Below are 14,937 nucleotides of genomic sequence, written 5' to 3'. Positions count from 1 at the left end.
AGCTTGTGGATCACTAGAGAAAGAAGGATCCTTGGTCTTTTTAGGGTGGTGGGGTGCACACTGCTGGCATACTTGGGATTTGGGAATTGTCTTGGATGTGGGGTTTGCAGTCTACTCTTGTGCTAAAACTCACAGTGAATCCCCAGTAGTTCTTGCTTATTCTCCTGAATCCCATGCATCCTGGAGTATTCCACTCAGTGGCATGAGATAGGTATAATGTATTAAATATGTAGATTTTGAGCAAGAACTTTTAAAACGCTTGGGGAAAAAGAAAACAATCAATGCATTTCCAAATCTTTCTATTCTTCAGCATCTTTGCCACTCTGGAAAAAAACTGTGGTTTGACCTGTAAAGTGAAACAGCAAAAGAATGTCCATTTATATTCTCCTTAAGCAAGCCTTTCCTGTACTATCCTAGTATATTCCTAGATTTGGAATTAATACTGCTGATTCATTTTGGTATTATACTTACCAGCCAATTTAATCAAAAGGGTAGGAAATAGTTAGCTGGAGCTCTGAGAGTCTTTTGTAGTCTACCAGTAGTATGGTACTGAGTACCAATGAATACTGCAGGTTGCTATAGCTAGAGAAGTTGTTTACAACTTTATCAAGGACTGATAGATTCTGCACTCCAGGCTTTTCTCAGTGATACAGAATTGTTCATAGTATCACACCAGTAGCAACTGAAATTTGACAATTTATTTATATACAGACTTCCAGAGTCAACACAAGCATTTTATGGTGCTCTAGTGACAATATACAGTTACTGTGGCTAGTAGCATTGCTCAGGTGTCATTGTAGCTGTCTACATTAAAATTTAAGTATGTCCTCATATTAGTCTAAAAACCATAATGTACTTAGGCTTTTTATGTAAATATGGGAGTACAAGAGGATAAATGTTGCTTTTTAAAATAAAGTTTTAACTTGGTTTTGCCCTTTCTTTCCCTAGTATGTTGTGGTGAGCAGTAAAAAGATACTGTTCTACAACGATGAAAAGGACAAGGACCAGTCTAATCCATCCATGGTACTAGATATAGAGTAAGTAAAGTTACTGCTGGTTTTGGATACAAACTGGCAAAAAAGTATTGTGTGTGAAATAACTCATTAAAAAAATCTAAAAACTTGGAATACGAATTCCTTAAATAATTTTTAATTTCTTGTACTAGTTAGAAAATGTCTGTTTATCTGTATTTCAGGGTGCCATTAATAGAAGATACTATTTTTTCTTTTTCTAACTATTGCTAAAGTTAGAGAAAAGTTAAATACACAATAGTGTGGCACAGTCTGTAGTCACTGGTCTGAATTCGTAGAAACGAGGAGCCTTGTTTCATGACAAAAAAGGGTCAGAGACAGTGGAACCTACATATTATGCTCTCACTTTTTATGATTCAGTGTAATGACTGGTTTTTCCAGTTGCTTCATCAGTTGCTTTCTAAAGAAGCCATGATAGTTGTGGGACAGATAGGGAACTGTCTGTATGATTTTAGATCTCACCCCCTTGCTCCATACCTTTCTGTTCCTGTCTGAGAAAGGATTAGTGTTGATCAAGCTTTTCCAGATGGTTTCTGTTTAGAGTGACAAAATAAATGAATTGTGATCCCTTTACATTGGTTATACATGAGGAAAATCGTGACAAATATAACTGAAGCCCATGGCTGATACATGACTGAGTGTGATGTTTGAACAGCTGATCAACATTATGGGAACTCATAAAGTAGTAATTGAAAAAAGGTTTTAGAAGTCATGAATAGGTCTATCAGTGACTCACAAATACAGTGGTCTGGAAGGAATCTCATACTCAGGAAGTGCTTAAACTGCCGACTGCTCATAACCAGGAAGAGGCTTATTTTGTCTTTGAGCTGTTTCTTATTCTCTTTTCATCAACATGTGTTATGGCAACTGTTGAAAACAGGATATTGGGATAGATAGATTTACAGTCTTGACCTGGTGTAAGATGATGTTTGTTCCAATTTTAATAGCATTTTCAACAGCTGGTGCCCCAGATTGTCTTGTATGATTCTCTGGCATTGCTTATTTATCAATTGACAATATGTTTCTGTAAAAACATTAGTGAGTAGTACTGGACTTCACTTGGTTGCTTCCGTCTGGGTTCATCAACAAGATTCACTAGCAATAATCAGTTAGACTTGCCAGTGTTCTGAGGAAGAACTTGAAAGCCTTTTCCATGGGTAAATTTGCCATGTTGGATCTTGAGCCCATTGCAAGATAACCTTCTTTCCATGCTATGAAGTGTGTTGGTCTTGGGTAGACATGATCTACATGGCTCATGAGTTAATTCCTACATCATATTGCAGCATTGAAGTATATGGTATTGCTTGCATAAACAAGATTTATAAGGACTTCAAAGCACTTTGATAAAACTCTTTTAAAAACATAACATAGCCTTTTCACATTTTCTGATTCACATTTCTTCTAATCTAGTAAACTGTTCCATGTCCGGCCTGTAACTCAAGGAGATGTATATAGAGCTGAAACTGAAGAGATTCCTAAGATATTCCAGGTAAAAAGAAGTGTATTCAAATTTCTATTTAGCTCTTGAAAAAGTTTGGCATCTCCTTTGCAAAGTCTATAAAAACTGGTAGTGCTTCAACAATAACACAGCAGTATTCTTTTTCAGATTCTCTATGCTAACGAGGGGGAATGCAGGAAGGATTTGGAGGTAGAACCTGTACAGCCAGCAGAGAAGACAAATTTTCTAAATCACAAAGGCCATGAATTTATTCCAACATTATACCACTTCCCAGCCAACTGTGAGGCCTGTGCCAAACCTCTTTGGCATGTCTTTAAACCCCCTGCTGCCTTAGAATGTCGAAGATGCCATGTGAAGTGCCATAGAGACCACTTGGATAAAAAAGAGGAATTAATTGCACCATGCAAAGGTATATTCATGGCTTTTTGCATTCTGTGTTCTCTGCGTGTTTAGCCACACTGGCTAAACTATTGAAAGAAAAAAAAAGCACTTTAGTTTGAAATTTGTGCTCTTTAGTCTTACGATTTTAGATGTGACCAGTTCTATTAAAATAGCAGGCTGAAAACACTGCTTATGTAGCCTTTGCAAGGCTCTGTAGGGAGGCCTTTGGCAGTATAACTAATGTGGCTCTGCTGAGGGCACCAAGAGTGCAATGGATCCTAGAGGTTTGTGCACAAGTACTGGAAAACTCCTTGGTTCCCAGACCATTCTCTCCCTTGTATGTGGCTCACATCGGGGATAATGCAGTGACTGCATCACTAAGCTGTGCTGAAGACCTTGGAAAGGGGTTCTTCAGCCATTTCACAGATTGACCAGTGATAGGACAAGGGGTAATGGGTGTAAATTGGAGCATAGGAGGTTCAAGTTGAATATCAGAAAAAATTTTTTTACTGTAAGGGTGACGGAGCCCTGGAACAGGCTGCCCAGGGGGGTTGTGGAGTCTCCTTCACTGGAGACATTCAAAACCCACCTGGACACGTTCCTAGGGGATGTACTCTAGGGGGCCCTGCTCTGGCAGGGGGCGTTGGACTAGATGATCTTTCGAGGTCCCTTCCAACCCCTAGGATTCTATGATTCTATGATTCTATGATTGGAGTGAAGGTTTCCTCTCTGTGCTCCTCTGGAGTATTTGGGGTACGTACTCTGGGGTTCAGCCATAAGGCACCCACACAACTTTCTAGTTTATTAAAACTGCAGTTAGTGCAATTTTTTTATTTATTGAATATTAATGTTAGAATAAAAAATCTCAATGTAGAACGGCAAATACAGAAAGAAAATTTGTTCATAATTTGCCCTGCTGTTTGTTGTCTTCCAAAAATATACAAACAATTCCAATATGAGTATGTATACAGGTGGCATTGTTCTTTCCAGTGATGCACCTGCTATATCATAATTCCTATTTTCATAATGAGTCCTACTTTTCACTGAATCATTGTCCTCTTTTTACTTACAGTGAGTTATGATGTAACATCAGCAAGAGATATGTTGTTATTGGCCTCCTGTCAAGATGAACAGAAGAAGTGGGTGACTCATTTAGTGAAGAAGATCCCTAAGACACCACCATCTACTTTTGTTCGTGCTTCCCCTAGAACTTTGTCTACAAGATCCTCAGCAAATCAGTCATTCCGAAAAGTTGTTAAAAATACTTCTGGAAAAACTAGGTGAGATACTACAAAAACTATAAGTCTCCAAAAAATAAGCATCTCAATTTATAAATATAACTTAGTGTGAAATTGCAAAATAATTCTGTAGGTAAGACTGTTTAACTGCTGGTCTAAATCTTTGCTCCAATGCTGAAAGAAGGGACAAAATTCTGCTAAATACATCAGTTTTTAAGATTTGGAAAGGTACTGTAGAGATGACACATGCCCTGCCCATGCATGGGGAGCTGTTTGCATTTTTTTCCTCTTTAAAGGCAAGGCTCAGTAGATACATCAGCAATGACATTTAACTGCAAGGATGATCCACACAGTCATTCATGGATTGACTCATAGAGCTTGCATGAGTTAGAAGTCTTCTGTAAATGAGGTGAAATGAGAAACTTAGAGATTTTCATTGTTGCTCAGCCATTTCTTTTGGTGTGAGGCAGCTTAAGTATTCCATTCTTTCTTCCTGCTCGTTCATTCCCTGTCTTCTCCTGTCCCAGCAGTTGTTTCTGTAATCTGTTTGTGACTTGTATTTTGAAAGATTTAAAATACACCTTTTTAATGCTAAGTTACTATTATACTAAGCTGCATTTTAACCTATGTTAGCTTCGTTTTACAGTCTCCATGTTCCTTTCCCCCAAAATAACTAATTTGGTCAACAGTATGAAATTAAAGCTATTTTTTCACTAGGGATTACTAAGAGCCTTCCTAGATTGCTACCAAAGTAAATGTGCTGCAAACATTCTTTGCACGAAGTGCAATAAAAGCAAATTTTTGCCTGCGAAACGACACTGGGTGTTTTGTGAAACATCCTCCTGCAGAGGAGAGTAGGCAAAAAAATCTGCAAGATAGGGTGCTGGTTTTTGTGTCCCTGTAATTAACACTGAAACATAAGTGATCGTAATTTTGACATACTTACACATTTAGTGAAGGTCCTCAAGAGTACCAACTTACTGTACAAACCATTTTTTAAAGTCTGTTGCAATGTTTTTTTCCAATTTTTGCAAAGGCTCTCAGATGAGCTATGTTGCAGTTAATGTAATATACCTCTTGCTTAGAGTGGGGAGGGGAAATTTGCATGTGTTTGCACACACAGAATTAAAAAAAGGGGTGAGGTTACTATAGGCAAAACAGCTCTGATATTCAGATGTCTAATAGCTGTTAGCTTTCCAATGGATTGGATTTTTTCATCCTAACTATGTGATTTCTCAGGTTTCTCATTAACTTTTTTCCAGATGTTTCAGAGCTAATTGGAAAAGTACAGCTTTCATCCATATTTTTTTATCAGAAGAAATCTGTTTTCTTAAATCAATTGATTCTTTTTCACTCTATTTTAATAGGAGTGTTGGTTTGGGACTGCCTTTAGCAAGAACAAGTTTGCAGCCAATCTCTTACAGAATGAACAGGTGTTTCAAAATTTAGTTTTAAAATTTACAGTAGCTCCTAAAGGAATGAGTCTGTTTGGAGAGATCAGTTAATCAGTCAATTTCTGTTCGTAATCTTATTCATATTTGTCATGTGAGAGTGTTAGAGAATCACAGAAATACACAAGTAGTGAATGGGAACTTTCAATAAAAAATGAGAAACACCACCTTTAAAGCTCCATTTTTTTAATTTAAGATTCTAAAGATAACCATGAGCCTAATATTTCACCAGCACCAGAGGAAGAGCTGCACAATGCTGTGCTTTCTCTTGTGTCAGCTCATGCATCACAGATTACCACAGTAAATGTATCTATTTTCCAGCAGAGAATTAATCCAGGAATGTTTTCACTAAAGAAAAGCCAAAAAACCTGAAAGTGTAACAACAAGAAGTTCCTACTCCTAGCCCCACAAAACAAAAATATTTGGGTTTTTGTTGCGTTAGAAAATTGCAGTGGTTTGTGGTCCAGAAAGCATCAGATCTGTCTTGTGGAAGGAGGAAGGGTGAAGATGGTGGTCTTGCATTGGTGACTGTCAGGTCAGATCAGCTGTTCAGAACATGCCTTGCATTTTCTCCATCTGCCCTAGTTTATGGCCTCTGTTCATACCTTTCCATCACCCAGTGGGATCTTCCAGTTTAGCATAAAGAAATAAAGCTATTTTTTAAAGTTTTCTGACAGCTGAGAAATAAATACCTGAGTCATATCTTAACTCTAACTTCTGGAATTTTTCTAACAGACTGTGATATAAATCATACAGTTAAGATTTGTATTACTCTTCTAGAGCCCAAGTCTGTCAGTGAATTTGATGGCACAATTGGTATTTGACTTTCAAAGTCTTGATTCTTAATGCTGTTTAATACTAACATAGCTTCTTAGAACATATAATTAATCTACAGCAAACTCTGTTTTAACACTGCATATCATAAGCACTCAGTATGGAGGAAGAAGCATATTGAGAATAAGCAGTGTAGAGAGGCAAGGAGTATTTGAGCAGCAAGTGTGTTAGGTACATGTGTGCTGCCAGCCTGTTGTGCTGCATGGAGATGTGTACAGGAGGAAAGCAGGGAGCCCCCACACCTCCCTGATGCTTGAGAAGCTGCTTGGTTGGCTTTGTTTCCTTTGTGGTACTCTCTGTCCCCATCAGGCAGCTGTTACTGGGTTGACTGGAATAGAGGGGGGCTTGTATGGCACCTGCAGAGCAAGTTGAGTGAATAGTGAAAAGATTGAGAGTTACGTTAAGCAAATAAGCATTAGAAAAAGTTAGAGAGGAGCTTTCTTTTCAAGCTTTTCTCCTGTGGATGTTTTGGTGACTCTCAGACAAATACAGTGTTGGTTGTGTCTATAAACTAGACAGTCATTGATGGGATACAGTATGGCCAACTTCTGCCCTGATATCACTACATATTCCACCCTGTATGTTTAGAAAGGAGAGGCATTGGATTTATTTTAAGAAAGTTCACTTCTGATGTACCAGATGTTTAAAGAGAGATTATTAAACAAATTTACAATAGATCTTATGTACTGAACACTTAACTGGTGATTGCACAGTAGCTGAGCTAATCTGACAGTCAACAGAGGAGGGTTTTTCTTTCCTTCCCTGCTCTTTTGTCCTTGGATCTTGGGTAAGTGCTTGAAATGACCCATTTTGGACCCTTCCATGAAGATCCATAATTCAGTTCCTTGACAGTCAAAAAAATGTAAACTGATTTTGCTGAGCTGGTGAGCGGAATGAGCCCACAGAGAAATGCAGTGACTGACAAATCTGAGAGCAAGTAAGTAGGAGGGTGCTCCCCTGGGGTCAGGAAGGTGATGAAGTGGAAGCACAGCAGACTCTCTTCCTTTCATGAGGCAGCAAGTTGTTAGATCAGCTTCTCTGAACTGTGGACACTGCACTCTGCAGTTCTCATCCTGACTTCTTAGACTTGGGAGTATGGAGCAGTGATGATTTTTATGGGATATACGTATTTAGCTTTTACTAAGTGTCTGAAAATTGTTCTCTTGTCAGACAGCGTAGCAGAACTTGATCTTGATGATGGAGTCCTATCATGTAAGAGGCATTCACTGTTATGTCAAATGGATACAGACTTTAATGCATGCATAAAGACATTTTAGTACATTTCATTTAGGGTCTGATCCACCTTTCTGTGCGGTTGGTAGACAGCACTTCACTAACCTCATGGAGAGACGTGTATCAGACCCATTAAAAGGAGCTTGGCATATAAGTTCATCTTAAGTTCTATTCCTCATTTTGTTAACTTACCATTAGAAAATATGAATCAGAACTTCATGATGAACTTGCTGGCATTTGCAGTACTGCTTTTAGATCAAAATCTATGCTTCCTACTTTATTGTATACTTCTTTATAGGCATTGTATCCACACAGTTCAGGTGTTTTGTTTTAATATATTTGGACTTGGGCAACTGATCGAGTTAATGCATGTTTAGAACCAACCAACCAAAACTCTTGCGCATCAGATGAGCTCTGGCAACTGCATGTGCGTGCTCTTAGCCCTGTAAAGAGCCTTTTCTTGTCCTGCAAATGAAAGAGGGTCACCTTGCATTTGCCATGAATACACCAATGATTGTTTACTCTTAACTGTTTACTTGTAAAGCTGCAGTAATGTTATAATCTGTCTCATCTGTGTTCATCCCATGTTGTTTGAAATTAAGAAAAGTTTGTGGAGAATTGTGTAGGTATGATCTTAGTATTGTACCTTGTCAATTGGAAAAATATTTTGTTAACATAAAATAATTTTCTTCACTGAAGCTCTTGGCAAGCATGCATTTAGTCTTATGAATCTAATTTTTATATTTGTTATTAATTGCCCTGTTTTCTTCTTTGTTCCAGCTAACCACATGTACAGTGCTTAATGGAACCTCATGGGATGCGGTCTGAGGAAGAGGGCTTTTTTTTAACCACACAGAGCAGTGCAGTCGGGCTGTTGTTCCTTTCAACATAACTATCACAGGCTTCAGGGTTAAGATTGCTATTACTGTCTCCTCCTTGCTTTGGCACAAAAGCACACTGAGGGTGTTTAATTGCGGGTTTGCCTAAAGGTAGATTAGATTAATTATTACTATGTAATGCAAGTTAAAGCAAATAAAGCTTAGCTAGGTGTATAAAAAAAAGGTGCTGCCTTTTTGGATTTAAAAAAAAAAAAAAAAAAAGCCTGTCAATCGTGATGAAATGCAGCCAACTTTCTTCGTATCAGTGAAAGAAAAGGACTGTTTACCCTGTGAAGGGGATATTTATGTCAAGATGAGCATACGAAACGGAGAGGAGGAAGGTTTCTCAGTGAGAAGGACTGCAATTGCTTTCAAGGCTCAAAGTTGTGCTCTTGAAGACTGCAGAACGAGCTTAAAAATGAAGCCTTATCACTTGAACTTCAGTGCCTTCACTGCAGAGTTCTTAACAGCCTTAATGCTAACCACCCACTATGGAATGGATCAAAGTGTTAAATATTTTACATTATGCTTTACAAAATACTAATTCAGCAGGTTTGTAAAAGGGGGAAAACAAGTAATTGCCTTTAATCTATGCATTTTTGCCAAGCCATACTGAATTATTTTACTATTAGAGGCATTAGAAACTAACAGTACAAAGGGCCACAGAGTTTGGAAGCATATTTGGGGGTACATCATTTCTATAACTGTATAATGTATTGCCTTGCAATTTTAAATGATAACGTACATTAAGTTAACAAACATTTAAGAAATATATGCACTGTTTGAACTGTAAATTATTCTTAGAACACTTTTACTGGGTTTTACATTGTCCTTTTAGTGCCTTAATTTGAGATAATTGTATTATTGCCATGCCAATAAATGTAGAAATCTAAACCTAAACAAAGGAAACCTCTAAAAAACTATTGCATATCAGTGGTTTTTACTTTATTTTAATTGGTTTAAGTATTGTAGATACTAGATTCACTTTCTAAATTAAGTTCAAAATCTTTGAATGAGAATTCCTCTTACAAAGAAAGACTGATTTTTCTGGTTCATAAGTCTTGATGTGTAGGCAATGCAAAAAAAACAAAAAACAAACAAAAACCCAAAACATGTAACACAAAAGCTCCGGGTAATTCAGGAATTTAAGTAAACGCTGTCAGACTCTTGCTTTGTAGCAGGAATACATTCATGGTATGGGCAGTATGGTTTTATTTTATTTTATTTCTTAACCAAATACCTCCTCAGTAATTTATAATGGCTTTGCAGTTGTGTATTAAATAAGAAGCACTGGAAAACTGATTCGTCCTTAGGACGATTTGCATGTTTCAAGTGGTATTGAAAGCCGCACTGATGGATATGTAATAATAAACATATCTGTTATTAATATGGTAATGACTCTGTGCTCATTTAATGAGAAATAAAGTAATTTATGGAAAGACCCTTTTGAAAACGACTGGCATGGTGTTTTCTCCTGACTGCAGCTTGTATGTCTTTCTAGGCATTCTGAGATTGCAACAGCTTTTTACTCCAAGGTGCATTTGCCACAAAATGCTCTGAAATATTTTATACCTATTCTACATTACTACCTAAATACATTATTAAATATTTTTTCCACTCCCTTATATTCATGGCCTGCTATAGTAACCTTATTTATATTTATTATTCAACCCTGGGTTCGCCTTGTGATTGGTTGATCCTTTGTGATGCAGGTTTGGAGTTTCAGCAGTCTTACTTATTTGGGGGAGGGAACCCTGGTTAAAAGACCAAAGAAGAAAAACCTGAGAGGTGGTTTTTGCTGATGGGGGTTTTGGTGGTTCCCCAGAGCGGAAATAATATAGTAAGATGATTAAATGTATCTTGCTTAAAATACGTGTATTACTATAGGAAACTTAGAGCAACAGAAAAGTCATCCTTCACAGCCTGACTGGGCTTTGGATTGCTTTTCTGCTTTCTTTTATGTATAACTGGCTACCTCTAAAAGCTTGAGAAGTCTTGCTTGAATAATTTATTGACTTAAACCAAAAATGAAATAATATCTTGTAGTTCTGTGTTTTAGGAATCTGAAAAATAGTGTAAAAACAGTTCTGAATAGTCAATGACTAGTGGGAAGAGGGAAGGATTGTGGAAAAAATGGATTTGCTCTACAAATTGGTACATACTGTAATTTACATAGCTTTCAGCATTTCCAGTGCTCAAATTCTGCAGTTCTTTTTAAATGCTGATTTTGCTTGGGAAAGTAGCAGCAGACATAATGAAGTGTAAAATTACATTGACTTGTATGTCTGGGATAAGTTGCAACTGAAATGCTGTAATAATAAAGTCTAGACATGCAAATTACAGTTTGTGTGTTCTTGTATACTGATGTTGGCACTTGTTTACTGTAAGCAAGGTGCCTATCTACAGGAATAGCTACACTTTGAATAACAAATTCAGCCAAAGGTTTCTATTGTTAGGAAAAGTAATGCCTTACGATCTCAACTGTGCAAAAAATATTTCAAGGGGAAAAAAATTAAAAAAAAAAATCAATTTGCTGCTATGTTCACTACAGCTTGACGTTTTATGGCTGTTGTTGTTTTATTTTGTTTAGGTTTTACCTTTGTCACTAAGGATTCCTCTTACAGAAATAGTTTGTTACTCTCAAATACAGTGCCAGAGAGTAATCAAGAGATGTGGCTTTGTTCATATTGTTGAAGCTGTAGTTTAACACAGTTTGGGAAATTAAGAAGTCTAGATTCTTGTTATCAAGTTTTGTTGGTTTGCCTCCACCTTTTTACCATTTTCTACTACTGTGTTACGGTAGAAGTTCATTAATGTTGGTAGAATGCCAAAATCTGCTCATTTTCATTCCTATTTAAAGCTTCCCTATTCCTGCTGAAGGAAAGGGGAAAAGAAAATGCTAAGAATAGCTAACTAGCAAAACAACCTGGGTAATACAAAAAGGATCTGCCTCTCCTGCAAGTGGGATTTAGCAGGAGCCACCGAGGCTGCAGCCAGAAGCAAGTCAGCAGTCGTGCAGTAAGAGGAGGGGCTGCAGATGCTCAGCTTCCCTCTCAGCTGGTAAACTCTATGGGGGAATTTTTATGTACTGGTTACCAACATGAAAAATGCAAGAGGAGTTTTGTTCATTCTTCTTCTCCAAATGTACATTCATTGTTGACCCGGGATGTAAAAAGTTTGAAAACTACTGAAAGGGGGAACAGATAACACTGAAATGGGGGATAATCTGTATGTTACCTTAAACATCTCCTGAATTACTTCATTATTCTGACATTACATTTCCTGTATTATCCGTTACTAGAAATCACACCTTGTTGTATTTTTCACTTTGCAGCTGCTGTGAGACAGGGATCAGACAGGGATCCGGGCTTTTGGGTTGGGAGTGCCTGGGCTGTGCTGTACATTGGGCCCCTGTGTCAGCCCTAAGGAGCCATTTCTGCACCAGGCAGCCACAGCCACCTCCATTTGGCCTCCCTCAGCCCTGCACAGCACTGGGGAGATGAGGCATGCTAGACTTTTGCTCAAGTTTCTTTTTTTCTGTTTCTTGTCTTCTGGGTACTCATTTGGAAGGCAGTCAAGGTTTGTAGTGTGGGAAAGTGGAATGCTTACCTGTGTTGTGAAAAAAGAACATTTCCTTTAAACAGTTAAAACACTATGATGTGGAATTACACTGAAAAATCAGACCTAAAGCACATAAAGCTAGGATTATTTTAATATTCATGGCAGTTATCTGTAAGACAGAAGTTAATAATATGGTATGATCCTACCTGTGCTGTGAACACGCACGCACTAAAATGCTCTCTGTAAAATGTACATTAATAAATGCACCTCCCATTATATAGGATGAGAATAACACATCTTCCCCTTTAGAGAAATAAGAAATGTAGATGCAGTATTTTAATTGCTAAGACTGATTATTTAAATGGAAGACTACCTTCTTTGTTCTATTGCAGGTGTCACAAAGGTGCCTAAAGCATGCCCTGTGAAGGGGCTTGCCTTGCCTCCCCACGCCTTTGGCTGCACCACAGCACCTGCCAGTACTGTCTGAGGGTACACCTACTGCTTGTGCTCCTCAGAACTGAGTAGAAGCCTCCTGGAAGCAGATTTGGACTTGTTCTGACCCATCTTCCAGCATTATTAAATCCTGCCAGGCCTGTTGGCCTGCATGCAGTGTTGTGCTAGTGAGACAGCCCCAGCTTTGGGATCCGGGCTGGCTCACATCTGGCCAGCTCCAGATGGGAAGCAGCCGTGTTGGCAAAAAGCCACAGAGACACAGATGGAGCAGGCAGCTCTGCTGTCCCTGTGCCCCTGGAACCTAGCCTGGAGTTCCTTTAGGGTTTTGTCTTTATGAAAAAAAAAAAAAAAAAAAAAAGGCATTTAACAATATTCAATTAATCTTTTAAATTTTTAATGTTGTCAAGGCAAGCTGTACTTTATATTTACACATCAGGTTGCAACCTCTATACTCCTTATGTCAGTTTGTGCAAGATTCAAGGAAACAAGCATCTGTCTATGGATCCCCTCTTTAAGGAAAGAGGCACAAAGGTGTTACAGCAGGATGAGGCCAACACGATCTGGGAGGAAAGAGGGAAGCAGTGGTTCTTCACCTCGGGAAGGCTGGGAAGCGTTCTCCAGCAGCTACAAACCTCGATTCTTCTCTTTCGGCACAGCACCCTCTAGTGCCTTTTGCTACATCCCTGGAAACACCCGGCCTGTGACCTCCGGAGACCTGATCCTCTCAGGGTGTGGATGTATTCCCTTCTGCTTCGGAGTGCAGTGTTCGATTTTCATTTTGGGGTCATGAATAAACGGCCTCTATACAGGTAAGAAGAAGACATGCCTAGACTGGGGACATCCTGCACTTAGACTCGTGGGCAGACAGCTGGGATCTGCTCTCACTTGAATAGGCAGTGTGCCAGGACCTCACCCTAGAACGGGATTAAAGCTCCTCTAAGCAAGTCAAAACAATACAAGATGGATATTGAGGTGCTGGAGCTTGTCCAAAGAGGGGTGACGAAGCTGGTGAAGGTTCTGGAGCACGAGTCTTATGAGGAGTGGCTGAGGGAACTGAGGTTTTTTAGCCTGGAAAAAAGGAGGCTGAGGGAAGGAAGACCTTATTGCTTTCTACAGCTACCTGAAAGGAGGTTGTAGCAAGGTGGGTGTTGGTCTCTTCTCCCAAGTAACAGGTGCTAGGACAAGAGGAAATGGCCTTGAGTTTTGACAGGGAGGTTTCAATTATATATTAAGAAAAAAATATTTACTGCAAAGGTTGTCAGGCAGTGGAATAGGCTGCCCAGGGCAGTGGTGGAGTCATTACCCCTGGAGGTATTTAAAGTGTAAAGAGATGCTTAGGACATGGCTTACTGGTGGATATGGCAGTGCTGGGTTAATGGTTGGACTCCATGGTCTTAGAGGTCTCTTCCAATCAAACCAATATTATGATTCTAATATAATGCTAATTATCCTTGCTTGTAAACTTTAATAATGCTTTATAATAATCACCTTAGTAATTGGAAACTCCAATGTAATTCAAGATGCAGCTTAACTTCAGCAAACCACCCCCTGCAGCTTCTTTATGAAAGGAAATCCTTGTTCTCCAAAACTTTGTTTTCACACCTAGGATCTTACACTTACAATAAAATAAACTTCCACTCTTCTTCATGATTAATTGAAAGGACTGAAATTCCTAAGATTTCCATTGTAAGGCTTACTTTTAAACCCTGGATAATTTTTGATGTCCGCTTTGTATATGCTTTGTAGATGTTTGTAATTGAAAATCCCAAAGATCTTTCTTGTTTTGGGTATCACTTCTATAGCTAAAGAAGAGCCAGAAGGGCCGATGCAGACAGGAAAACGGTGGCAGAAGCTCTCATGCCTGCAGCTGCCAGAGTAACTGGTTAAAGTAGTAGTGTCTGGATTTTCAGCAGGGGCAGCTAGAAGGGAATCACAGAATCATAGAATTGACTGGGTTGGAAGGGACCTCAGAGATCATCAAGTCCAACACTTGATCCACTACCGCTGCAGTTACCAGACCATGGCACTGAGTGCCACATCCAGTCTCTTTTGAAATATCTCCAGGGATGGAGAATCCACCACTTCCCGGGGCAGCCCATTCCAATGCTTGATCACCCTCTCAGTAAAGAAATTCTTTCTAATGTCCAGCCTAAACCTCCCCCGGCACAACTTTAAGACGGTGCCCTCTTGTCTTGCTGAGGGTTGCCTGGGAAGCTAGAAGGGGTCTGAGGAAGGAATGTTTCTTTCTGGCGTTCTATTATTTATTTATTTATTTATTTAAATTTTTTTTTTTTTTTTAATTATGTTTAGGTACTGTTTCAGTTTAACCACGGCCTAACACCAAGAACTTTTGCAGAAGCCGCTGGGACTCACGTCTCCACGCGTACCGCCCTTAGCATCTCCCGCGGGCTCCCGCCT

At 38.9% G+C, this 14,937-nt stretch overlaps 1 protein-coding gene across 3 annotated transcripts in view; it reads left to right on the top strand.

The window, feature by feature from the left end:
- Nucleotides 1–9,958, top strand: part of ROCK1 (Rho associated coiled-coil containing protein kinase 1) — an 86,103-nt gene extending 76,145 nt beyond the window's left edge. Inside the window, exons 29-34 of one of the 3 annotated variants that reach the window (XM_071737269.1) lie at nucleotides 949–1,037; nucleotides 2,442–2,520; nucleotides 2,638–2,899; nucleotides 3,944–4,151; nucleotides 7,565–7,606; nucleotides 8,408–8,549. In XM_071737269.1, coding sequence (XP_071593370.1) covers nucleotides 949–1,037; nucleotides 2,442–2,520; nucleotides 2,638–2,899; nucleotides 3,944–4,151; nucleotides 7,565–7,583 — 657 coding nt within the window. In that variant the 3' untranslated portion in view covers nucleotides 7,584–7,606; nucleotides 8,408–8,549. Of the gene's footprint in view, nucleotides 1–948; nucleotides 1,038–2,441; nucleotides 2,521–2,637; nucleotides 2,900–3,943; nucleotides 4,152–7,564; nucleotides 7,607–8,407 lie in introns of those variants that run through there. The other 2 variants (XM_071737270.1, XR_011724495.1) reach the window with 2 other exon arrangements.
- Nucleotides 9,959–14,937: the final 4,979 nt, after the last annotated feature.

This window comes from Heliangelus exortis, chromosome 2 (genome assembly GCF_036169615.1).
Source record: "Heliangelus exortis chromosome 2, bHelExo1.hap1, whole genome shotgun sequence".
Lineage (NCBI taxonomy): Eukaryota > Metazoa > Chordata > Aves > Apodiformes > Trochilidae > Heliangelus > Heliangelus exortis.
Note: the sequence above shows the minus strand (reverse complement) of the source record. Positions and strands in the feature narration are given on the sequence as shown.